The following is a 25,470-nucleotide window of genomic DNA, read 5'->3' as shown; positions in this document are numbered from 1 at the left end:
ATCTCTTTCCTCACTATCTCCCTGGGTCCCACCGCCCCCACACCCCCCCACCCACCTTACTAGTTTAAATCCTCCCAAGCTGTGCTAGCAAGTTTTCCTGCCAGTATATTAGCCCCCTTCCAATTTAGGTGCAATCTGTCCTTCTTGTACAAGTCACTTCTCCCCCAAAAGAGATTCCAATGATCCAAAAATGTGAATCCTTCTCCCATACACCAGGTCCTCAGCCTTGCATTCATCTGCTCTATCCTCCTACTCCTGCCCTCACTAGCTTGTAGCACTGGGAGTAATCTAGACATTAGTACCCTTGACGACCTCATTTTTAAATTTCTGCCTAACTCTCTGTAATCTCCCTTCAGAGTCTCAACCTTTTCTCTTCCAAGGTCATTGGTTCCAATGTGGACAATGACCTCCTGCTGGCCCCTCTCCCCCGTGAGAACATTCTGCACCCTCTCTTGAGACATCCTTGATCTTGGCACCAGGGAAACAACACACCATTCTGCTTTTTCTCTGCTGGCCTCAGAAACGTCTGTCTGTACCTCTGACTACAGAATCCCCTAACACAATTGATCTCTTGGAAGCCGACGTACCCCTCGTTGCATTAGAGCCAGCATCAACACCAGAAACTTGGCTGTTCGTGCTACGTTCCCCTGAGAATCCATCACCCCTTCCATTTTCCAAAACAGCATACCTGTTTGAAATGGGCATATCCACAAAAGACTCCTGCACTAGCTGCCTACCTCTCTCACTCTCCCTGGAGTTAACCCATCTATGTGACTGTATCTGAGACTTTCCCCCCTTCCTATATCTGCCATCCATCACATACTGTTGCTGTTGCAAATTCCTCATTGCTTCTATCTGTCTTCCCAACCGATCACACGATCTGATAAGATTCGCATCCAACAGCATTTATGGCAGATATAATCCGCAGTAACCCTTAAACTCTCTTTAATCTCCCACATCTGACAAGAAGTACATATCACTGCAAAGGTCATTTTTGCTCCTTCACAATCTACAGACCCAGAAAATAACATCGTCTTATTCCTCTACAAACACTGCCCCAGGATAAATTAATAGCTATGGCTTATATTTTAAGTTTAATCAAGAGACTTATCTCCAAAAACATATAATCAAGAAAGAATCCACTATACTCACTACTGCAGCCTTTCTCTTGGACAGACTTAAAACAACAATTAACTTATCTGATTCTGTGCTGTGAACTTCACCCAACAGTTCCTCCAAGATTAGTTGTGAATTTCACTGTTTGTTGTTCTTTGTCATTCTTTAAATTTTAAAGTGTCCACATCTGTTACACTTTTTGGTAATAGCATATGCATCACTTTTTAATTGAAGAACGTATTTTCTTCTCCATCTAACATGATATCTTAATCTAGTTTTCCAATCAACATTGTACAATCATCTACATACTTTGTTTGGATGTGTTTGTTTATATTTAAAACGCTAGTTTTAGATGTAACTAAATCACTCTTATGCTTACTGTAAAATTATACCATATTATAATAACTCTTTCCTAGACCTCATTTACCAAAATGTCATTTGCTAATCATGTCCTTATTGCACAACAATAGGCCAAAAATAACTGCTTTTTAAAAATCCATTTGTCAAGAAACCATCTTAGTTGACACCCCCAACAATCCCGCCATCCTCCTAAATTCCGATTGATTTTGCTGATAGCAACGAAGTTTGGCATCTTACCAGTACACAAGGAGCTGTTGAGTGTGCTTACTGCATAGCCCTCATTGCAGCTGCAGTTGTATCCTCCAAACACATTGGTGCAGATCTGTTCACAGGAGGATATGTTTTCCAAACACTCATCTAAGTCTTAAATATCAAACAAATACACATAAATTAATTAAGGTGTTTTGATAATACCTAATCTAAAATTCATCATTCTTGGTAGAGCTTTTGGTCTGCTTCAATGGGACTAGACATCACTATTTCTTCAAATGTTCTACAAAGCCACTTCATGAGGTTAATGTTAGTTGTGCAGTAATACTTCCTAAAATTAATACAATTTGGTCAATTAGTTTATGTTTGCCAGAAAAATTTCTTAAATAATTTTCCTGTTCTTTTTCAGAAAAGATTCATATTTTGAAAATTAAGATGAAAACAGAAAATGTTAGTCCACATGTCTGGCAGCATCAGGTTTATTCAGCCATGGGATGTGCACCTCACTGGCTGGGCCAGCATTTATTGCCCATCCCCCATTGCCCTTGAGAAAGTGGGTGTGAGCTGCCTACTTGAACCACCATAGCCCATCTGGTGTAGATAGAACCACAATACTGTTAGGGAATGAGTTTCAGGATTTAGACTCAGTGACACTGAAGAAATGGCAATGCATTTCCAAGTGAGGACTGTGGATGGTTTGGAAGGAAATTCACAAGTTAGTGGTGTTTCATGTGTCTACTGCCTTTGTCCTTCTAGATGGAAATGTAGGCCTTGTAATGGCATCCACCTTTGCATTGCACCATCATCTCCCCTACCTTCCACCGTATCACAGAACTTTGCAATTCCTGTCTGTGCTTGATTAAAACCTGTAGTTTATTTTTCACTTTTGACCTGTAATATTAATTCAGTTTCTCTTTTCACAAATGCAACCAGAATTGCTGGATATTTCTATTTTGATGGCAAACTTCAGTAAATATAAGTTAAGCTGTTCCTTACCAAAACATTTTATCCCATCTCCTTTTAAGTTATCTGGACAGGGATCACAGGTGTAGCCCTCCAGTGGTGCAGGCTGGTCTTTGCAAGTGTCATTCAAGAAGCATTGGTTATCTTGACAAGCATCAAAATCCTCAGTGCAGTAATCACCCGTGTAGGCAGTGGTACAGCGACATCCTGCAACCTAAACATTGTGTAGACAGGATTTAGATTGCATGATTCCTTTGGCTAAAAATTCTACCTACATCTTGTGACCTTGTCAACGTAGAGTTTTGTTACATCAGAACATTAAAATTGCCATAAAATCTCTTGTTTTTTTCACTATCTTGTAGCATTTTATGCCAAAAAATCAACAGCATGATCTACTTTAATTGGACCACTCAAATCTTAAGTATAAAATGAATTTCAACAAATTGTAGTCTTATTTTCTAATAAACATTATTCAGATGTACCACTTAAACTTCAAATTGTCGTCTTAATATTTCCATACAACCTAAAAGGTTTGTGTTGAAAATGCTGTTAAAAATGCATAAATTTGTTTAACCTTAAAAACAGTATTGTTTGTTGTTGTGCTTAAAATCGATCTGGAATAATCACAGGTTGAATTGATACTACAGTTGCACAACACAAGTGTTAATCCTAACACAGAAACAGCTTTAGAATCATTTGCTTGTATTATGGCAAACACTGGGATGGAGCTTGTTGGATTCCAAGAAAAGTTTCCATTTTCTGTAAGGATAAAAAGAACATACACAATTTTTAGAAATGCTGTGTATTTATATTCGGATCTATTTTTGAAAGAAATATAGTTCTTTGGTGCTTTTACTAAAGGTTAGCTATGCACAACAGTCATGTAATATACATTTATAAGGAAATAAAGCTATTAAGTAAAATTTGAAATAACTGCAGATGCTGGAAATCAGAAACAAAAAACAAAATTGTTGAAATAACGAAATGGGTCTGGCAGGATCTGTGGAGAGAAATCAGAGTTAACTGAGAGTTAATTAGTTATTAGTTAACTCTGATTTCTCTCCACAGATGCTGCCAGGCCTACTGAGCTTTTCCAGCAATTTCTGTTTTTGTTTCTTATCAAATTAAGTATTTCACAATTAAGATTCATAGCTAAATGCATAAAACAAGAATCTGGAAAAAATACACACTAGAGTAATGAACATAAAAGGCACTTCTTCCATAACTAAAATATACTTTGTTAAGCACTTTCATTTTTAATCCAAACAGGTGGTTACATTTTAGACATGGACTTTATCTTGTGCACAGCAATCTAACAAGATGTATATCTTACTAGTGGTCACTGTAGCCTTTAATATTGCTTGTTTCAAAGAAATGGTCCAAACTCTCTATTCAATGTAACCATGGGCACTGCTTAAATGTATGTCTGAAAGAATTTCAAATTCTAATGATACAAGAATTTAATTTTCTACTTTATTCTTTAATTAATTGATGATCATCTTAAATTGGGGTGCTTTTGTTGCATTCTTCTTATGAAGCCTGTGAGCTATTCCTCAATTGTGTATGGATCACGACTTCATTTAATTCAAAATGGTCCAGCAATTCACGTAAACATAGTATATTCAAAATTAAAACATGGTATCTCATACAAAATATTATTCTTGGTTGAATGTCAAAATAGTAATTGGCTAAAGATGTAAATGACCTGAGAAAATCTTTGATTAGTTCAACTTTACCTGTGATTGTGATATCTGGAGAGTTAGTTGCCACGGAAAATGTCACCTCATCATTATTGCTATCAGTTGCAGTAAAAAGAACAAACACTGGTTCATTGAGGCGAGTTTGAATGGTTGAACTTCCGGAGATATTAGGTGGGAAATTATCTGTGAATATTGCATCAATATTATTGGAAGCTTTCAGTCTGAATTCACTTTTAGTTTGCAAACAAATTTAAAGTATTACATGCAAAGTGAAAAGGATATATTCTTGTTCAGATATGAGAAATTCCAGAACTTTTAATTAAGATATTTTAATGTCATCTTTGAGTTAGCAGCAACATAGATAAAGTTTATACAGTAAAAGTTGAGACCAGTATTTTAAAGCCATGTTTTGTATTTTTCGTGAGTAGTTGACATTTTAAAAAAGTTCTTAACGTAGAACCAGTATCATCCATTCTAATTCTTCCAGTTCCCTTTACATTTCATCGTTTCTCATCCCACACAGGGCAGTCAGCAAAACCACCCTTGAAAGTACCCCAATCAACTGGGAAATCCCATTCGTAGAGGTGACAGATTGAGAAAAGAAACCTGTTTTAATTGCAGGCAATTGTGAGGAGCTACTCCTCCAATCACCATCCAGTACTCTACCACACGTGCTGCTGATAGATTCAATAATACATCAAGCAGCAAAAACTATGGAACAGAAGCAATCTGAATGAAGGAGCAACAAGCAATAGGGAAAGTCAATGAAAACTGCGACATAGTCACTGAGAATCACAATTAGCTGAAGCCAGGTTCTGGAGCCACTGTCTGGATCTAGGAGTTCCGTGGGCCAGGATGGGATGTCTGCAGGGATGGGTGTGTTTGGTGAAAGATGAGGAGGGGGCTGCCAGATGGTTGTGGGGAAAGAAGGAAGTTGCATAATGGCTGTCGGTGAGATAAGAGGTTGCAAGAGGGTTGTGTGAAATTAGCTAGACAGCACGACGAGTTGTGGGGTTGGTGGAAGAGGCTACGGGGGATCAAGAGGGAGGAAGCAGTAGAAACAGAACAGTTAAAAACCTGTCAACAAAGTAATACTCCGATAACTGGGATGTAAGACCACTTTAAATCCCTGAGGGAATGAATTCCTCGCAAATGAATATGGAATCTTGAGTTTAAGGCTGCATAGGTTCAAGAGCTACCACACTTGGATTTTACTACAATGAACACTATCTTCAACCTCAGATGCAGTAACAAGGATAGTGGTACCTGTGTGATTATTTCTGCTTTGTGTGTATGTGTTAGAAATATATTATCTGTGATCTCATCAGTGAGGTGTGTTTAAGGTGATGGCTTTTTATGTGTAGAAATGTGGGTCAGTTATTTAAACAAAACCTTTTGTTACTAACCTATGCCTGTCCTCTTATATCAATTTAAAATACAATGATACTGAGGAAATTAATGTTTTCCTTCTGTGTTATAGTTGAATGAAGAGTTGATTATTATTGGCGATATTGACAAATTAAAATTTTATTTCTGTATGAGTCTAAATGTCTCATGCATTAACATACATATAAAAGGTATTGTGGTTACATGAATGCAACACTGAATAAATTATTTTGTGAAATTAAATAAATAGCCTCCAAAAACAAAACGGTTGCTCCTGAAAAATCAAAACATAGACTCCAAAAAACACCAAGAGTCCTTAAAAAAATTTTTTTGACCTTGTTCTCATCAATATTCTTCTATCCAACACTAGGAATGACTGTGTCAATAATAATTTCATTACTTAACAGATGTGCATACGTACTCATTGTGCTGTTCTGTGCTGTAAATGTTGTCACACTTTGTAATGTTACTGCTCCAAAAGATAAATCATCTGTACTTAAAACGTCAAAAATGCAGTCATCGTTTCCTTGACATGTTTCATTAGCTTTGTCAATTTTCTCCTTTTCAGCTGTTCGCAAAAGCTCATCATAAAACAAAGGTACAAAACTATTATTGTTGTATGTGTACCAAGACTCTCCAGCAGTGGTGTTGTATGTAAATATGCTGTTGTTTGGAGATGTTTTCCCTATGTAAAAGAAAAGATCATATTGGCATTGTTCTGGATGCTTAAACATACAAAATTGAATAAATAAACCAAAGATCTGCAGATGCTGAAGATCTGAAACAAAATAAGAAATTACTCAAGAAACTCAGCAGGTCTGCCAGCATCTGTAGAGAGAAAGCAGAGTTAATGTTTTGAGTCCAGTGACCTTTCTTCAGAACTACAATAGATGATTAGGCATGAAAAGATCAGCTGGTCCTTTAAACTTGCCTCCAAAATAGTTAGATCTAAGTAAATTACTCAGTTTCTTCATTAATTATTTCTCACAATAAAAATTTGAAATATGTGAAGTTTGTACTTACAAGTCATGCCAAAATTAAAGAATATCTGAGTTTCATTGGGCAGAATTGTTCCATCAAAGTCAAGATATGTTCCATCAGAGGCTTTAAAATCATCTGTTTTATCATCATTCCAGACACCTAGACATATGAAATGGGCATTATTATAATATTATGTAGAAAATAATGACAAATTCTATCTGTTTCTGGTTCTGTTTTATGATACATCATTTACTCTGAAATTATTCAAAAATACTATAAATGTACAGATAAATGAAGTTAATGTTTTTTTAAATTTTCAACAGGTGTCTTGTCAGCTCTAATGTGGCTTCTGGATTAAAGCAAAATCTTGATTAGACAATTCCTTTCCACTGTGTTGACAAGTCTCCATTATTCAGTTCTGTTTGAAACTTGTTTAGCAATTAAGCGAAGTGGCGAACAATCAAAAGGAGGATTTTGGGGGAAAGGGTAGTCTAATAAATATTTGAAATGTAATTAAAACTCCATGATAACCATATAATGTTACAATTAGATATGTGACTTGAGTGTGTTTTTTCACATATAATCTACTGAGTAATGTTAAAATATGAGACATTTAGGGTGTTCAATGCAGCAGGGGCTGCTTTAGTTTAGTTGAGAGAATCCATAAAAATTTAAGTTGTAATAAGGGCACAACTTAAAAGTGGAATCATCACTCACCCAAGAGTCCTTCTGTTTTATTTTTTAAAGAATTATCTAATGTTGTAGTGAATGCCAAAGCCCCCTTCATTCCTGAAACAGTAATGGATGCTCCTCCTTCAAAAGTGGCCACTGTTTCATTGTTGCTTGTCTTTTGTAAGGTTACTTGCTTTATATAGGTAGAATTTTCTGTAAAGAAAAATGATTGCAAGAATTTAATTTAATAAATGTTTTATCTCATAAGTTTGAATTACAAAATCTTTACAATTTTGTGAACAGATCTTTAAAAGCAAAGCTTTCTTAAGGAATAGATTCTGTATTTCTGATTAAATTTCCTTTACTATCTAAGTTTTGAATGTACATTTTTTGAAAGAAGTACAATATTTGATAACAATTGAGGCTGCTACATTATTGCTTGCAATTTTGACACATGCTATAAAATTTAATCTTGTTTTAGACCAGCTATCTGTTTCACTGATCTGTAAATTATAATCAGAATGTTTTGTAAATAATTAACAATTCATGCCTGTAAGTTGAATAGCGAACACTTTATACACATTTAACACTTTGTTGCAGTTACCAGAAAGAAGTTTTCTTTGTCAGAACTGTGAATTAATTCTGGCTGAATTTTATGCTTTTTATAAAAGTCTCGATGGTTAACATTGAAAACATGTTCAATTTCTTCCAAATTAAAATACACATCACCATGTCCCTAATGCTTATTTATAGACTTCATAATAAGCGTATAGTGGATTTTAAAGTTAAATAATTTGTTCTAACCTGTAACTTCGAAAATGCTACCATCAACCATCACACTTATTTCATCATCATCATTGAGATTCCACTGAACCTGCAACAGAAATAATTTCCTAATTTGTAATTGCCATTAATCGAACAAGGTTCCAGATACTTTTTATGGATACAGTACTGAGGCATTCTACTGCTTATGGGAGGTCAATCGAAAAATATTTCTTCGAAGTTAAGTTGTTTTGCATGTGACTGTTGCAAGTATGACAAAATCAAAATAATTGCTTGAATTAGGGTTGGTAACTCTCCAGGATTAAACTGGATCTTTTGGGAATTGAAGATCAATATTCAGGTTATAATTGGGAATGACATCAGTCATCAATGACCTTAAGGTCCTGCCTACCTTTTGCAGTTGGCAGTCAGTAAAAACAAAGAGCATAACATTATGCTGCAGGGAGCTTTCAAATATCCACAAGAAAGCACAAGTCAGTGGAAGATTTAATGTTAAAAATCAGAATCCTGATCCTACCCCACCACCAGGCCACCCTTTCTTGTTTTAATAGAGTTCAGTGTAGGGGTGTGTTAGTAAGTTTGCTGATGATATGAAGGTTGGTGGAATGGTAGATAGGGTGGAGAGCTGTTGTAGTTTGCAATGGGGCATTGACAAGATGTAGATCTGGGCTGAGAAGTGGCAGGTGGAGGTCAATCTGGAAAAGTGTGAAGTGATTCACTTTGTAAGGTTGAATGTGCATGCAGAATACAGGGTTAAAGGCAAGATTCTTGGCAATGTGGAGGAACAGAGGAATCTTGAAGTCCACATCCATAGATCCCTCAAAGTTGCCACCCAAGTTGATAGGGTTCTTAAGAAGGCGTATGATGTGTTGGCTTTCATTAACGGGGGATTGTGTTTAAGAGCTGTGAGGTTATGCTGCAACTCTGTGGAGCCCTGGTTAGACCACAGTTGGAATATTGTGTTCATTTCTGGGTTCCTGATTAGAGGAAGAATATGGAAGCTTTAGGAATGGTGCAGAGGAGATTTACCAACATGTTGCCTGGACTGGAGGACATATTTTATAAAGAAAAGTTGATGGACTGGATGTAGCTTTGCTCGCTGAACTGGAAGGTTCATGTTCAGACGTTTCATCACCGTACGGGGTAACATCTTCAGTGAGCCTCCAGACGAAGCATTACCGATGAGTCCTACTTTCTATTTATATGTTTGGAGTTCTTTGGGTTGGTAATGTCATTTCCTGTCTTGATGTCATTTCCTGCTCTTTTTCTCAGGGGGTCGTAAATCGGGTCCAAATCAATGTGTTGCTGGAAAAGCGCAGCAGGTCAGGCAGCATCCAGGGAACAGGAGAATCGACGTTTCGGGCATAAGCCCTTCTTCTGATCTCCAGCATCTGCAGACCTAACTTTCTCCTCCAAGTCAATGTGTTTGTTGATAGAGTTCCGGTTGGAATGCCATGCTTCTAGGAATTCTCGTGCATGTCTCTGTTTGGCTTGTCCTAGGATGGATGTGTTGTCCCAGTCGAAGTGATGTCCTTCCTCATCTGTATGTAAGGATACTAGTGAGAGAGGTTCATATTTTGTGGCTAGTTGAAGTTCATGTATCCTGGTGGCTAGTTTTCTGTCTGTTTGTCCAATGTGGTGTTTGTTACAGTCCTTGCACGATATTTTGTAAATGACATTAGTTTTGCTTGTTGTCTGTATAGGACCTTTCAAGTTCATTAACTGCTGTTTTAGTGTGTTGGTAGGTTTGTGGGCTACCACGATGCCAAGGGGTTTGAGTAGTCTGGCAGTCATTTTCGAGATGCCTTTGATGTAGGGGAGAGTGGCTAGGGTTTCTGATGTTTTGTCTGCTTGTTTGGTTTTGTTGCTAAGAAATCAGTGGATTGTGTTCATTGGGTACCACTCTTTTTGAATATACTGTATAGGTGATTTTCCTCGGCTCTGCGTAGTTCCTCTGTGCTGCAGTGTGTGGTGGCTCATTGAAATAATGTTCTAATGTAGCTTAGTTTGTGGGTGTTGGGATGATTGCTTCTGTAGTTCAATATTTTGTTCGTATGTGTCGTTTTCCTGTAGGCACTGGTTTGAAGTTCCCCATTGGCTGTTCGCTCTACTGTGACATATAGGAATGTCAGTTGTTGTTATTTTCCTCCTCTTTAGTGAATTTTATGCCGGTAAGGGTAATATTGATGGCCTTGAAGGTTCCCTCTAATTTGTTTTGTTTAGTGATGACAAAGGTGTTATCCACATAGCGGACCCAGAGTTTGGGTTGGATGGTTGGCAGAGCTATTAGTTAGAGTCTCTATATTACTGCCTCTGCTAAGAACCCTGGTGTCGGAGATCCCATGGGTGTTCTGTTGGTTTGTCTGTAGGTTTTGTTGTTGAAGGTGATGTGGGTGATAAGGCATAGGTCCATTAGCTGGATGATACTGTCCTTGCTGATGAAGTTGGTAGTGTTTGGTGTATGTGTCTTTGGGTCTTCTAATAATGTTGTCAGTGTTTCCTTGGCCAGGTTGATGTTGATTGATGTGATCAGGGCTGTTACATCAAAGGAGACCATTATTTCATCCTCTTCTATCTTCATGTCTTTGGTTTTCAGGAGTTCTTGGATGGAGTGGAGTGAGTCTTCTACTAAGTGTTTTAGACTTTAGTGTAGTTCCTTGGCCAATCTGTAAATTGGTGTTTCAGGTAGTGAGACTATAGGTCTGAGGGGGGATTCCTGGTTTGTGAATTTTGGGTTATCCATAGAAGTGTGGTGTGTTGGATCCGTTTGGTTTCATTTTCTTGGAAGTCAGTCTTATTTATTTCTTCAGATTTCTGAAGTTTTTTGAGTAGGGCTGTTATTTGGTTCTCTAGTTTGGTTCGGGTCTATCACCACTTGTTGGTAAGTGTTGGTATCTACAAGTAGTGGGTTCACATTTTCAGTGTAGTTTCTTTGGTTTAAAGTGGCTGTCAAGTGTTCTTTGTCTTCAGGTAGGATAACAATGTTTTTATCTTTTTTTAGTTTTTCTAGTGCTTTCGTTTCTTGTGTATTGAGTGTGTTTCCTTTTTTGCTGCTTAATGTTGGTGCGACTACCTGTCTGATAGTTTGCTGGGTTTCTTCTGTGAATTGGTTGTTGTTCAGTGTTGTTTCTAATGCTTCGAAGAAATCTTTTTTGTCCACATCCTGGAAGTTGTAATTTAATCCTCTTACTAACATGGCTTTTTCAGTGTCTGTTAAGGGTCAGTCAGATAAGATTTTTATCCATGCTTCTGTGTTGTCAGTGTTGTTACTTTGTGTAAGTTTGTCTAGTTTTTCCTGTCGGTCTAGTTTTTCATTTTCTGTGTTTGTCGCTGTCTAATATCTATGGCTTGTTATACTGTGTCTGTCCATTCATGGTCTGTTGCATGAGTGAGTAAAGATGTTTGGTGCACAATTTCCGAGTTGTATTTACAGAGTCTGTTGTGGGCATCATTAATCATTTCTCTAAGCATTCTGCAGCTGTTTTGCTCTGCTATTCTTTTGGCAGTGGGGTGTTAAGGGGAGGTTTGCATTTAAGACATTTAGGTTGTACCTGTTTTCTTATGCATTCATGCAGGAAGTACAGCTGTTCGCAGGTGGCACTCTGTCGGATGGCATTCGTTTCCCATTTTCAGCGTATTGCGCCTATAGGTGTTAGCAAGTTTTGAGAAGATTTGTAGCTCAGGTTGAGGTTCTGGATGTAGGTTTGTTCACTGGGCTGGAAGGTTCATGGTCAGACGTTTCATCACCATACTAGGTAACATCTTCAGTGAGCCTCCGGACATAGCATTGCTGATGATTCCTGCTTTCTATTTATCTGTTTGGGTTTCTTTGGGTTGGTGATGTCATTTCCTGTGATGATACCCTTTCCTATGGTGATGTCATTTCCTGTTCTTTCTCTCAGGGGGTGGTAAATCGGGGCTAAGTCAATGTGTTTGTTGATAGAGTTACAGTTGGAATGCTATACTTCAAGGAATTCTCGTGCGTGTCTCTGTTTTGCTTGTCCTAGGATGGATGTGTTGTCCCAGTTGAAGTGGTGTCCTTCCTCATCTGTATGTGAGGATATTTGTGAGAGAGGGTCATGTCGTTTTGTGGTTAGTTGATGTACAAATCTTCTCAAAACTCGCTGAAGGGTTGATGGAGCTAGGGCTTTTCTCATTGAAGTGAAGAAGGATGACAGGTGACGTGATAGAGGTGTACAAGATGAAGAAAGGCAATAGATAGAGTGGATAGCCAGAGACCTTTTTCCCAGGGTGGAAATGGCTATCACAAGGGGGCATAATTTTAAGGTGATTGGAGGAAGGATTGAGGAGATGTCAGAGTTTGCTTCTTTGCACAGAGTGGTGCGTGCATGGAATGCACTGCCAGCAATGGTAGTCGAGTCAGATATATTAGGGACATTTAGGCGACTCTTGGATAGGCACATGGAAGATAGTACAGTGCAGGGTATGGAGGTTAATCTAATCTTAGAGTAAGATAAAAGGTCGGCACAACATTGAGGGCCAAAGGGCCTGTTCTGTTCTATACCATTCTATGTTCTATATTCTAGTTGGTATGGGGTTAGGGGAGATTTCATGTGGTCAACTTTCTTGCAGAAGGTGACTTGATGATTTAATTACATTGGAGCTTTGAATCTCATTTTTAGGTCACAATTTAAATTTGACTCGGTACTTCTGGTTTTCCCAAGCCATGGTTCTCAACTCTCTATGTTTTGCTTGAGAGAGACAAGAATCACTGGAACCAGACACCTATAACCCCCCACCAACCACCCCAACTGTGGCTTCCTCCTGCCAGCACTGGCTGCAAACTTAAGATCTCCCTCAACTTGTATTTAGCTTCATCCTTTGGGATTGGATTGCTCCCTCCCCCACCCCTCAACTGACACCAATTAGATCACAGGCCCTGCAAGTCCATGTTTGAACTAAGCTGACTTTGTGTCTCCTCCTCCTCTGAGAAATCAGAATTGGGATGTACTGTTGGGAGACTCTGTTTCTGGAGGGGTCAGTCTAACATGTCAACTTAAAGTTTGGGATTCTGTCTACCGAGAAACCCAGAAAAAAAGCCTGGCAAAGACATTTGAAGAGTGGAAAAAACCGTTTCAGCCATTTTTAAATGATCTGGCACCAAGAAACCATATCACACAACAGAATGTGTCCAGTAGGGGGAAGCTGAGAGCTGGAATGTTTTAACATGTTCTGCACATGACATTTTTTAAAGTAAGATTGGAACAGGTTTCCAATTATTACAAAGTGTAGGAAACCAAAATGAAGAAATTGATTTGAAGATTTCCAAATGGGTAAAATAAAAGATCCTAGTAAGAAGTTCTAGCTGGTAGATCTGGAAATCCGGACAGAGTTTAAGCATGACATGAATCAACTCTGTGTTCGTGAATAACTCAAAATGGCTTAAGTCAAAAGTCAGCCATCTAAATTAAAACTGCGCAGACTGGGAGGCTCAGATCTCAGTCACATTCACCACAAATCTTCGACACAAAGAAAAGAAAACAAGTCATGAAACTCTGTATGACTTGTCAAATCTATCATTTTGTAAACTGGTATTTCAGATAATTCACTGATGAAAATGGATTTCATTGCGTGAACAGTTTGTCGCTCCATCCTCAAGCTATTGGAGAAAAGAAAGAGACACCAAGATACATATGACAAAGAATAACAAGATAGATTGTGCCTTATTTAATTACAAGGTGGTCCCATTAGGTAATGGAGTTTTATCAGCAGAACAGTTAATAAGGAGGAGGAGGCTAAAGACTTGACTTCCTTCATTGCGCAGACCTAATATCAATTCAAAAGATCACGATCAATTAAGGTTGGAAGAGGAAACTCAAACAGGGCAATAATCAAGATGATAAAGTTGCCAACATTAGGCAGAAGCTCTATCTGCTTTCTTACCTGGACAAAGGTGTGGACAAGAGACTGCCAAGCAGAGGTGTAATCATAGAGCAAACACCACTACATCTCATCCGGATACCATGCAGGTCCACAGGAGAAACAGAAAGGCTTCATTATTATTAGAACTCACAAGGAAAGGCTCAATGCAGTAGTACCAAGAGTAAGATGACAAGACAGACTCAGCATCAACCAATCACCTCCAGGAGTGACACTCAAGTTCAAGCATTGAGCATGGACCATCATCTCTGAAAAGAAACCAGGAACAATTGTAAAGGCATCAGACAGGTTCAATCTGTGATGCCAAAAATTTGTATGGAGGCGGTGGGAATGTAAATAGTAATACTTTTGAGTTTTCATTTGTGGATTTGAGTTTATGTTAAGTGAGAATGGTGCAATTGATGAATTAAGTATAGTGGCTGGACAAAAGCAGACGTACAGTCAGAGAAAACAGACTAGACTCATTGTTTTCCGTGCTAGTTCTTGGCTGTACTAGCTTACTACAGACTGATATGAATATTCCTGAAGCTGCATCGACTAGTTTCAAATCCCTGTTCTTGAAGAACCAACTCCAAAGGATGGGCCATTGTGTCCAGGTTCCTAAAATCTGCTTCCACTGACAGGTTCCTTTCTCACAGCTTCGCATTGGTCAACAGAGAAAGTTGGCAACCACTCAGCCTGCCCTTTCCTGATCCATCAAGCTAAAATACAGATCAAGGCTCAGCAATTCAACAGTAGCAGAGAGGAAGGAGAAAGAAACCAACTCAGGCCTGTGAATCCAAAACTTGTGGATCCAAGCTTGGGCTTCTCAGTCATCTGAGAATTCCTCTAACCCAACAAACCTCAACTCTGAGGGATTGCTGGTGACAGATTACATTCAAATATCTCAAAATTAAAGAGAGCACGGAACTCACATTAAAAAATGAGGACAAGGATCTATAAAGCACTGCTGATTTTGGAAAACTTTAATGTTTTCTGTCTGTCACTGCATGACTGAGTGTGAAGCACATTTTGATGTGTGATACTGTAAACTTAGTAACTATTCAAGGATTGAAAGAATAAACAATATCTCTTTCTAGAATAAGTGTTTCCCAAGATGAAAGGGATAAGGAGAAACTTTAATCAAGGAATTAAAAGCCAGCATGGTAAGTAACCAACTTTGGGAAGAAGGAGTCAAAGCAACTGGGAGAGAACAGGTAGTTAACACCAAATGTAACAAGGAACAGGGAACAGGAAAACTACTTCTGATAAGAAGGCAAGCTACAAACTTGGTTACCCCAGAACTGTAATCAATGTTGTGAATGAACAGATCTTTAAGATCATCAACAATGTGCCACCAGAAATTTCACAAGGCAGAAAATCCTATAAGAATTCAACCTCAGGATTCTGAAGTGGCAGAACTCTGCAGAACTGCACTGTATGAGGATCAAGTCCCAACCATCCAGAGACATACTCTGTTAGTTGGGAGGAATTATAGCTAATTTCCACCATTAATTGGATAATAGCCAAGTTGGGTTTTGAAGCTTAGCTTGCTTACTTGAAGGGTCTTATTTTGGTTGCTGCATGCAATAAATTTTAAATAATTGTTTCAGTATTTGATTGTCCATTAGATTTCTTCATAAGGAGCCAAATTAAAAGTACCTTGCGGTGATGTCATTATGTTTCAGTCCTATTCACCAAACAAGGATTTGAGTTAAAAAAAAGTATCATGTAAAATAGTACACACAATCATTATTGAGCTCTATAGGACCAGCATTTTAAATTTGCAAGAGAATAATGTAAGTCAACATTACTTTTACATTTGGGTATTACTTTTGTACAAGTACTGGAAAATTTAACAAGTTAATTTAACGGGCCTCCCAGGTCTCTGACATATGAAAGCCTATCACCCCTGTGCCAGAAAAATACACACAGGTTGAATTTCTGTTTGACTGGAGTGGTTTGCATGCTGCTTCCTCATGAGAGAGTACCAAAGCTAATAAATCCTCAAAACTGATTGGTAAAGTCTTAGTGTGAACTGATTTACAGCTGGCCTTAATTCAGCTAAAATCACAAAGCATGATCAATATGCAATTTTCTGTAGATCTCTTTTATAACCAAATTCAATTACCTTTGTTCCACTTGGTCCCCGTGCTGCCAATGCTACAAAGCTTGTTGCCTGTGATGTTCTATTCACGCCAGCTCTGAGGGTTCGTCCATGCAAGGTAAATGTCAATGCGCCATTATCGTCTATTACATTTAATACAATAAATTCTCCCAGACCATTGAAGGTGTATTTTACACTATCCAGGGTCACCACGTGGGGATCGCCAAAGAAAAAACCTGTTAAGTTAAAGACAATGTATTTCAAATGAGTAATTTAATTAAATATAGGTATGCTTATGGTCATATGTAATGCTAGTCCTGCACCTGTTGACTTTAAGATGACTCCTGAAATGTTCTAATATGCCCTCCTAATTGTAGATAGGGAATGAAAATGAATGAAGGGCTAGAGGACCCAGGTTCAAGTCCTACCTGCTCCAGAGGTGTCCTATAGCCTATCTGAACAGGTGGATTTGCAAATTGAAAGAAAACAATAAAACTGAACAGTAAGGGTGCTTGTGGTGCAGTGAAAGGGTCCCTACCTCTGAATCAGGAGACTTGGATTTAAGTCCCCCCTGCTCCAGATTTGTGTCATTACATCTCTCTGAAGGTTGTATAGAAAATATATAAAACTGAATGGATTCACCTGCTGTTGACTGAGGTATCAAATTCGAAGATGACAAATGTACATGCAACTCTTCAGTAACACTTGGGGATAGGTGCAAAGGAGCTGCTCCACAGACCAATTCAACAACAACACAACACTCCGACACAACCATACCTTTCATCCAACATTCTAGGTTGTACCATTACAACTTCTGGATATTGTATGAATAGCTACCTGGAATTCATTGGTTGACGAAAGCCCACCATCACCTTCTCAAAGGAGATTAGAGATTGGAAATTAATATTGATCTTGTTAGGAAATTAGAGTTAATATTAAAAATTCTCACCTAGGCTACATACTGTAACATCCATGAACACACTGCTTACAATGTTCTGCAGAACTAACATTCAACGTCTTCTTCATACCGTCAAGTCATCCCGTGATATCACGCATCATTATTGTCATAATCTCTCACAACACTTTGTCATTGCATACATAGTCTATTCCTCTAAAAATGGCTTATTTCTTATCCCCACTTCTTCCATTCCTGCCATTTCTGACAGTTCCATCAGCCTTTGAGTTGTTATATATTTACAATTAATAACAGGATCTGACAGTACTGCAGAACTTAGAACTGATTAATTAATTATGGGATCATATAGCCCTGTGCAATGTATGCTGATTCTGTTGTTTGGCATTGGAGTAGTCTTGTGTTATAGTTTCACTAAGCTGACACTTCATTTTTAGGCTTACCCTCCACCGGAACTGATTGAACTGCAGTGGTCCCCTGGATTGATGGTAATGGTAGATTGAAGGACACAAAGTGTATTTAATCATATTAAATTTGCTCATCACTGATTGATATGAAATAATCTTGCTCTAAGATCTCCTTTGCTTTATTGATCAGCAGCAATTATGCATTTTCATACTAAAAAGCAAGACCAGAAAATTGTGATCTAGCATTTGACACATTAATACCAAATTTAATTTTCTATTCCAATCCATTTATTTTAAATATCCTAAACAAGTGTCCAAGTTTGAATGATTAGTTTCCCTGTGTTTGTAGTTATGCTGAAAATAATGCTTTAAGTTGTATGCATGAAATACCTATCCGTGGAGGAATGTATCCAATGCAGTGGTCCTTCGGTCTCTTTGTGTGGTAAAGATTACAGAAATAATCATCACCAGAGTCTCTGCAACAGTCATGGTAAGGATCAACTTCCGTTTCTAAAGAGAGACAGAAAAAAAATCTGAACTTATGAACATAAGCCACAGAACTACCAATAAATGTATTTGCATTTGAAGATGTTTGCTCTTCTCTAAATACTGGATTTCTATCTCTCTCTTCCTATTAAGTGTTAGGGACCTGAAATGTTAACTATTCCTATCCACAGATGTTTCCTGGCCTACTGTGTATTCCCAGCATTTGGTTTCAGTTTTTCTACACCAACATAATGAAAGGAAAATGATGCTGACATTTTCTGATGAGATGCACTTCAAGTTTGAGCACTGCTAAGGAAAGAAAGTGCTGAATATCTATGAAACTGCACTGAGAATATAAGAATATAATGCCAGTGTTTACAGTAAGTGTTTAGAATTGCAAACTTGATTTCTAAAGGAGATATTCCTCCATAAAGTGATATGTGCAGCTACCATTGCTGAGAAACTGAAGTCCTGGACCTCTTGGTTGGTTAGTACAGAAAGGTCTAATACCTCTGCGTCTACAGTTGCTCAGCTATCACTCAACATAACCTTCATCATTTTTGATCTTACTGCATGTAATTTGTCTTCAGAACGAAATGAAGGATCCTGATTCCTTTTTGTAGTCTCAGCATTGGATTGTCTGCTTATTTCTGGTACACTGAATCAACTTCAGTGTTTTCAGTATCTACCACTGAAGAATATTCAAAGCTATACATTTAGCCCTTCTTAATAAAGAACTACTATGATGAGGAATGGCGTATAGGATTTATGTGATCTCTCTCTTCTGTTGTGGTAAGGTGAGCATGCATCTGTTCTTTCATTTTGATGTGAACACTTTGTGTACCCAAAAGTGGAAGGGAGGATAATTTAAGAATATTTTACTTTAACCATAGTGCTCTATCTGAATGAATCAATACATCTGCCCTGTGTCCAATTTAAAATGCTTTCCTGCTATAAACTGTGAGCATAGCATAGCAGAATTTGTCTTGTGGGTCTCAGCAATCAGGGGGCCTGAAATCTTGCAATGGATCTGCCACACTCTACACATTGTCAGAAAAAAAAAGTTTTTCCTGCTATTGTGTGCTGTAGAGCTGGAACATCTGTAGCTTGCTGCAATCTGGGTTTAACCTTCCATGCTGCCACTGCTGCTGCTGTGACATGATCTCTTTCCCTCTCTTGGCACCTCAATAAAACTTGCTGGGCTGAGATCTTGCTGATGTGGTTCCTTAATGGCTTTGACTGGATCCTCTTTCTTCACATGCTTGCCGCTGGTGAATATTCTGTAGACTCTTTTCTTCCCCCTCCCAGTAGGTCCTCTGATCTCTGATACTATTTTATTCACTGGGGCCTACAGCTTTTGTGGTAAGCTTGCTGCAGGGTCTGCTGGGGTCTTTCTCCTGCACTTTTTCAGCTTTGGCACAGGTTTTCCCTCTCTATGATGTGGTGCCTTGAAAGCTGTTGTTCACTTTTTGTTGTTGCTGAATTTCTCTTTGGTTTTCTTCCACTTCTACGGTCAGACCGCTGGGGTCGTCTCACTTGTAGCATGGTGCTATTTCTGGGCTTTATTTCAAGCATTTCCTGATGCTATCTTTTGGTTCCTGGTCACTGTCTTCCAACCTGTAATCGAATACATCTACATCTAACAAGCATTATTAAGCCTAATGATTTGCAGTGCCTGGCAAGAACAGGCATTTTTTAGAGGTCTACTGATTTCATTCTGATACATGTGATCTGATGTCATTACAACAGAGCTCCTTTTACACATTCTTAGTAGCTATCCTCAAAGGTAAAATTAATCTTTTTTTCCATAGACTGCATTGTCATAATCCTGAGACATATTTTGAGGTAGCGAGTCTTCAAGGTGTCAGTAAGGGAATGGCTTGCCATGGAATACCCGATCTCTGTTGTTCTTATAGCCACGGTATTGATATGAAAGGGCTAGTTAAGTTCTTGGTCGAAGATGATACTGGTTTGCTTTCTAATTGTGGAAAATGTTGCAATATTAACATGACTGCCTGCCAAGGGAAATGGTTAGATGTTTCCTTTTTGACGATTGTCGTTGCTTGGTGCTTATCCTACATAAGCTTTTTGTAAGGAAGTGCTACTTGATGCTAGTGTTGATAACTTGGTATATCATTTTGAAGATGCGAGTAAGTAAATTGGGCAGGAACTGGATTAGGATTGGATCTGTCCCAGTTTGTTGGGGACAGGACAATTTGTAGACAAGTTTCTATATTAGTGGGTGGATGTCCACACTGGAATAGCTTGTCTACCAGTGCAGCTAATTTTGGAGTACATATCTTCAGCACTACAGCTGGAATGCTGTTGGGTCTAAGCACTAAACTGTTTTTTTTTTGAATGAGTATAGTGAGCAAATGACAAAAGAGAAGTATCTGTAATGCTGTAGCTTCAGTAATAGGTTGAGAATAGTAATTTACTTAGCATTTTTAACTGAAGTTGGTTGTCTTTGGAATGTACATGCTGGGGTTTGCTATTCTTTATGATGGCAGTGAAATTTTAATTTAGCCTACATCTCCCAACTCTTGTTTAAGTATCTATCACATTCATAATTAAATGTAGTTGGATTGATCATCTTGTTTATAATGATATTGCTTTGTTCTGTCTGTAACATGAATTGCTACGAAATTATGCACAAACATGGAAATTAAAAGGATTGCAAAGCACATTACACTTCTTTGTCTGGTTTTGGATTTAAAAGTATTACTGAAAGCATCAATCTTTTCTTTTTACCTTTGTATTGCTTTCTCAATGGTGGTAAGACATTGTACCAAAAATCGTTCCATTTCTCCATATAATATGTGTAACCCTTCTGCCACCAAGTCCACCAGTCAAAATAAATCCATGGTGCTGGCAGGAAAGTTTCTTTTTCACCGTGGATTAAAGCACCATTCCATGAATAGTAGCATCGCATTCCAGAACCTTGCTGGCTGGGGAATCTACTTTGCATTGTGAGGTATGATGCTGCAAAAGAAAAAAATGCCTTTCATGTTTAAATTAACTTAAGCCTACAACTCAGTATCTTTATTGAGGTTTCTAATATAAGACAAGGTTAAATTTAGTGAGATAATTCCTTTGCTTGCATTAATCTATTTTTTACTGACAGGAATTGATTGCAGTTTTCATTGAGCTAAGAGAAAGAAATGGTTAGTTCTCGCACTTCATCATTTCTCATTGTAAAATACAAAATAGTAAACTTAAACATTACCTTGAATGTCTTTAACACCAAACCCATAATAATATATACTATTTCCCCATATAAAGGCACGATCAAAGATAGCTTGCCAAAATGTACAGGGACAAGGGGATGTGTCATTGCTCCAATAAGGTTCAGGTTCCCTTAAATACCAATCCATGCATTTTTGTCTTGGGTTTATTATTGAAATGTTATTTCTTTCAAGACGGTAGGCCCAACGTCCATTTCTACCTGTAAATATTGTAAAATTACAGACATTCAAATATAGATCCTGAAATGCACGAAAGACACAAGGCTGATTATTACAAATAAAGATTGGAAATTATTGTTCATGTTTTAAATGAGACTTTAATTTTCTCATGGCTCATGTTGCAAAAGGTGCTTGATTTTTTTTTTCTTGTACCAACAAAACATGTTAGGGACTTCAACCAAGGCATCTAATTGTTTGGTTCCGACATTTGCTGCTGGTGGTGTTTGGTATTAACGTTAGTCCTGACTTGTGGCTTCACCAGTTTTAGATATACCTGGTGCTCATCCCGACATGCCCTCACTCACTACTCTCTGAACCAGTGTTAATTCTGTCTTGATGGTAATGGTATGATGGGTTCCATGTTGAGCCATGAGATTACAGGTTGTATTGGGAGTACAATTTTACTGCTGCTGATACCCATAGGGGATTCATGGAGCTTCTAGATTTGTTGTAATTCTATTCCATTTAGCACAATGATAGGGCCACACAACATGGTGTCTTCAATGTGAAAACAGAACCTTGCCTCCACAAAGAGGCTTTCAGAAGGCACAAGACCATTTCAGAAGGCAATTTAGAGTCAACCACATTGTCATGGGTCTGGAGACAAAAACCAAACAAAGTAAGGACAGCAGTTTTTCTGCTTCAAGGACATTAGTGAAAGATTGTCATTAGTTTTAATGACAATCGACAATTACTTTCATTTCCAGATTTTTATTGAATCAAAGTCCACACTCAGGCATGGTAGGATTTGAACCTATGTCCCCAGAACATTACCCTGGGTTTCTGAATTATTAGTTCAGCGCCAACGCACATGGAACTGCCTCCTCTATATAGATGGTTATAGGCGAGGACAGTTTTGGGGTTGTACATTTCAAATAGCTTGCTGATAACCATTGTCCAGCATTAAACTTGAAGAATCACTAATGAGAGAAGTTCAATGAGTTGATAGTGGTGTGGAACTTAAGCAGTCCTTTCAACTAAAAATTGGTTGGGATTTTATTTCTTTAGCCAACCAACCAACTTAACCAGGCAAACTATATTGAATAAATATTTCTTTAATAAATTTTAAAAACAGGAATTTGAAAACTTTCCTTAGACAGTTAAAATATAATGACTATTTTAAACATTTTTCTAGATCTTAATTTACTTTAAGATAAGATCTGTTCAAGGTAACGTTTAAATCAAAACTATACTTAAAGAAAAATGCAAAGAAAGCCAACCTGTTTTAAACCCAGGGTACCTATCTGGGTGATAGATCTTTTCAGGTGGTACATTAAATCTGGTCTGAGGGTCATTAAAGACTAGACTCATGTCCGAATTAAGATATGATCGCAGTGATCCACTACAATTGGAAAGAATGGAAGTATATTAATACATAACACAGTCAATTAAAGTGAAATTCAAGAGTGGCGCATGAAAATAAAAAGGAGAGGAAAATTGCTTCAATCAAACTAACATGATTTCTTATGGTTACAATGTTAAATCAACATTTTTGGCAGCACAGTGGCTCACTGGATAGCACTGCTGCCTCACAGCATCAGGGACCCAGATTTGATTCCTGCCTCAGGTGACTGTCCATGAGGCGTTTGTTCGTTCTCCCTGTGTATGCATTGGTTTAGTCTGGGTGCTCAGGTTTCCTCGCACAGTCTGAAGATGTGCAGGTTAAGTGGATTGACCATGCTAAATTGCCTGTAGCATCCAAGGATGTGCAGTTAGGTAGATTGGACATTAGAAATGCAGAGTTACGCGAATAGGCTAGGTGGGGTCGCTCTGAGTGAGATGCACTTTGGAAGGTTGGTGTGGATTCAATGGACTGAATGGCCTGCTTCTACATTGTGGGGATTCCATGAACATCTTAAATGGTATTAATAATACTTACAACAATCCATCTATTTTAAAGTACAGTGCAGTCTGTAAGCTAGAAATACCTATAATAGCCCATGAGAGCATAGTTTCTGTAGTAAGGCCTTATGTCATATTTCCAGTTCATTCCACCATCTTTGAATTGAATTAAACAGAAGGAAAATATACCATCAGTTGTTAGGACTGCTTGGTAAGTATTGGTCTGAAAAAGAGAAGTGTCATGTTTGTCATTCCATTAAAGTAATGAAGATAATCACAAACAAAAACACATCATGTCATTAAATGGTGCCCTGTACCAAACATGGAGTTTTAAGAATTATTTACTGTCTCTACAGAACTGATCACATAATTAAAAAGATGATTGAATGATACAGTTTTTCAACCACAAACTGAAGGCATTAGCTTACAACGACCAAGAGGTACTGCATTGATGATTCATGCTCAATTTTTCAAAAAATATCTAATTCATTATGAGGAATTAGAAAATTAGATTTTCCTTTGACATTGAAAATATACTCTTTATGGTGGCTTTTGCAGAATTATTCAAATGCTGTAAACAAAACTAAGTGGTAGCCAGATGAAATGTGTTGGAATTGTGAACATGGTACAATAACTAAGGTTAATCAATACATACACCATTAGGATCTGAGTTTTGATATCCAGTGTATGGAAGGACGTTTTCCCAAGTGATCTTCAGTGCCCATTTAGGTGAGAAGCTTGTAATGTTCAGTTCTGACCCATAGTAATTGTTGACATGTTCCTCAATCTCTCTCTGAAAAGTTTGACTGTGAGCATCAGTTTTGTTTTGGAAATCATACACCTGAAATGAAAGAAAAGAAAACTCATTTTTAAATTGGAACAGCCCAGAAGCTGTTTTGTGTGGTTAGTTGTGTAATATTGGATGTTTAAAAATATATTCCCTTATGGAATGTGGGCATCATTGGCTGGAACAGCATTTATTGCCCATCCCTTGTTGGCATTGGGAAGGTGGGAGTGAGTTGCCTTCTTGAACCACCTCAGTCCACTTGGAGTGGGTGCATCCACAATGCCGATCAGGAAGGAGTTCCACGCTTTAACCTGGTGACAGTGAATGAATTATGATATATTTCCAAGTCAAGATGGTGATTCCTCTTGCTTGGGAATTTGCAGGTGGTGGTAATCTATGGGTTTGCTGGCCCTGTCCTTCTAGACAGTAGTGGATGTGTGTTCATAAGATGTTGTCTGAGGGATCTTGGTGAGATTCTTCAGAGCATCTTGTAGATGGTACTCTTGGCTACTACTGAGTGTTAGTGATGCAATCCTTGAGTGCTGTTCAAGCTGCACTCATGCAGGTAAGTGGGGAGAATTCCTTGATTGGATATTGTAGATGGTGGATAGGCTTTGGGGAGTGAGAAGTCAAGTTACCTATTAGACGATTCTGAGCCTCTGACATGCTCTTGTAGCCACAGTCTTTGTATGGCTAGTACAGTTCGGTTTCTGGTCAATGGCAATCCCATAGTGGAGGATTCAGGGATGGTAATGCCATTGAATGACATGGGGAAATGGTTAGATTCTCTCTTTTTGCAGTTGGTCATTGCCTGGCATTTGAGTACCCTTGATAAACACACATCCCCTTGCTTTCAAGAATCTATATACCAATGCTTTAAAAATTAATTAAGAATTCTGTTTCACGGATTTCTCAGGAATAGAGTTCTAAAGTCTCAGCACCCTCTGAAAGAAAGGTTTTCACCACATCTCTATTTTAAATTAGCGACCCCTTATTTTTAAACAGTGACCCCTGTTTCTAGATTCTCCCAGAAGAAGAAACCTTCTCTCCACTTCTAACGTGTCAACATACCTCAGGATTGTATACATTTCAGTCAAGTTACTTTTTAAATCTTTGACACTAGTGGATACAAGTCTACAATCTTTCCACAAAAGATAACCTGCCCATTCCAGATATTAGTCTAGTAAATCTCCTCTGAACTGCTTCTAAAGCATTTACGTCCTTAGATGAAGTGCCACCATTGTGGTATACAGTAATCCAAACGTTATCCCCCCAGTGCCCTATAAAACAAAGCATTCCGTGCCCCTTGTGATAAATGGTAACATTCTATTAGCTTTCCTCATTGCTCATTGTATCTGCATTTGTTACAATATATACATGAGGACACCCAGATCCCTTTGCATCTCAGAGCTC

General features: G+C 38.1%; 1 protein-coding gene across 4 annotated transcripts in view; it reads right to left on the bottom strand.

The window, feature by feature from the left end:
* The window catches only part of LOC122556039 (mucin-4-like), a 113,295-nt gene that overhangs the window by 33,223 nt on the left and 54,602 nt on the right, over positions 1-25,470 (bottom strand). For all 4 annotated transcript variants that reach the window (XM_043702426.1, XM_043702427.1, XM_043702428.1 and 1 more), the window contains 15 exons: positions 23,926-24,111; positions 23,357-23,493; positions 22,649-22,770; positions 21,191-21,409; positions 20,716-20,946; positions 17,869-17,988; positions 16,183-16,394; positions 8,193-8,262; positions 7,434-7,601; positions 6,759-6,875; positions 6,157-6,420; positions 4,386-4,532; positions 3,224-3,408; positions 2,683-2,863; positions 1,714-1,839 (listed from right to left, as the gene is read on the bottom strand). In XM_043702426.1, the coding sequence (XP_043558361.1) occupies positions 1,714-1,839; positions 2,683-2,863; positions 3,224-3,408; positions 4,386-4,532; positions 6,157-6,420; positions 6,759-6,875; positions 7,434-7,601; positions 8,193-8,262; positions 16,183-16,394; positions 17,869-17,988; positions 20,716-20,946; positions 21,191-21,409; positions 22,649-22,770; positions 23,357-23,493; positions 23,926-24,111 (2,485 nt within the window). The remainder of the gene's footprint in view (positions 1-1,713; positions 1,840-2,682; positions 2,864-3,223; positions 3,409-4,385; positions 4,533-6,156; positions 6,421-6,758; positions 6,876-7,433; positions 7,602-8,192; positions 8,263-16,182; positions 16,395-17,868; positions 17,989-20,715; positions 20,947-21,190; positions 21,410-22,648; positions 22,771-23,356; positions 23,494-23,925; positions 24,112-25,470) is intronic.

The sequence above is a fragment of the Chiloscyllium plagiosum genome, chromosome 13 (assembly GCF_004010195.1).
Source record: "Chiloscyllium plagiosum isolate BGI_BamShark_2017 chromosome 13, ASM401019v2, whole genome shotgun sequence".
NCBI classification, from domain to species: Eukaryota; Metazoa; Chordata; class Chondrichthyes; order Orectolobiformes; family Hemiscylliidae; genus Chiloscyllium; species Chiloscyllium plagiosum.
The sequence above is the reverse complement of the archived record's forward strand: the minus strand, read 5'-3'. Positions and strand labels throughout refer to the sequence as shown.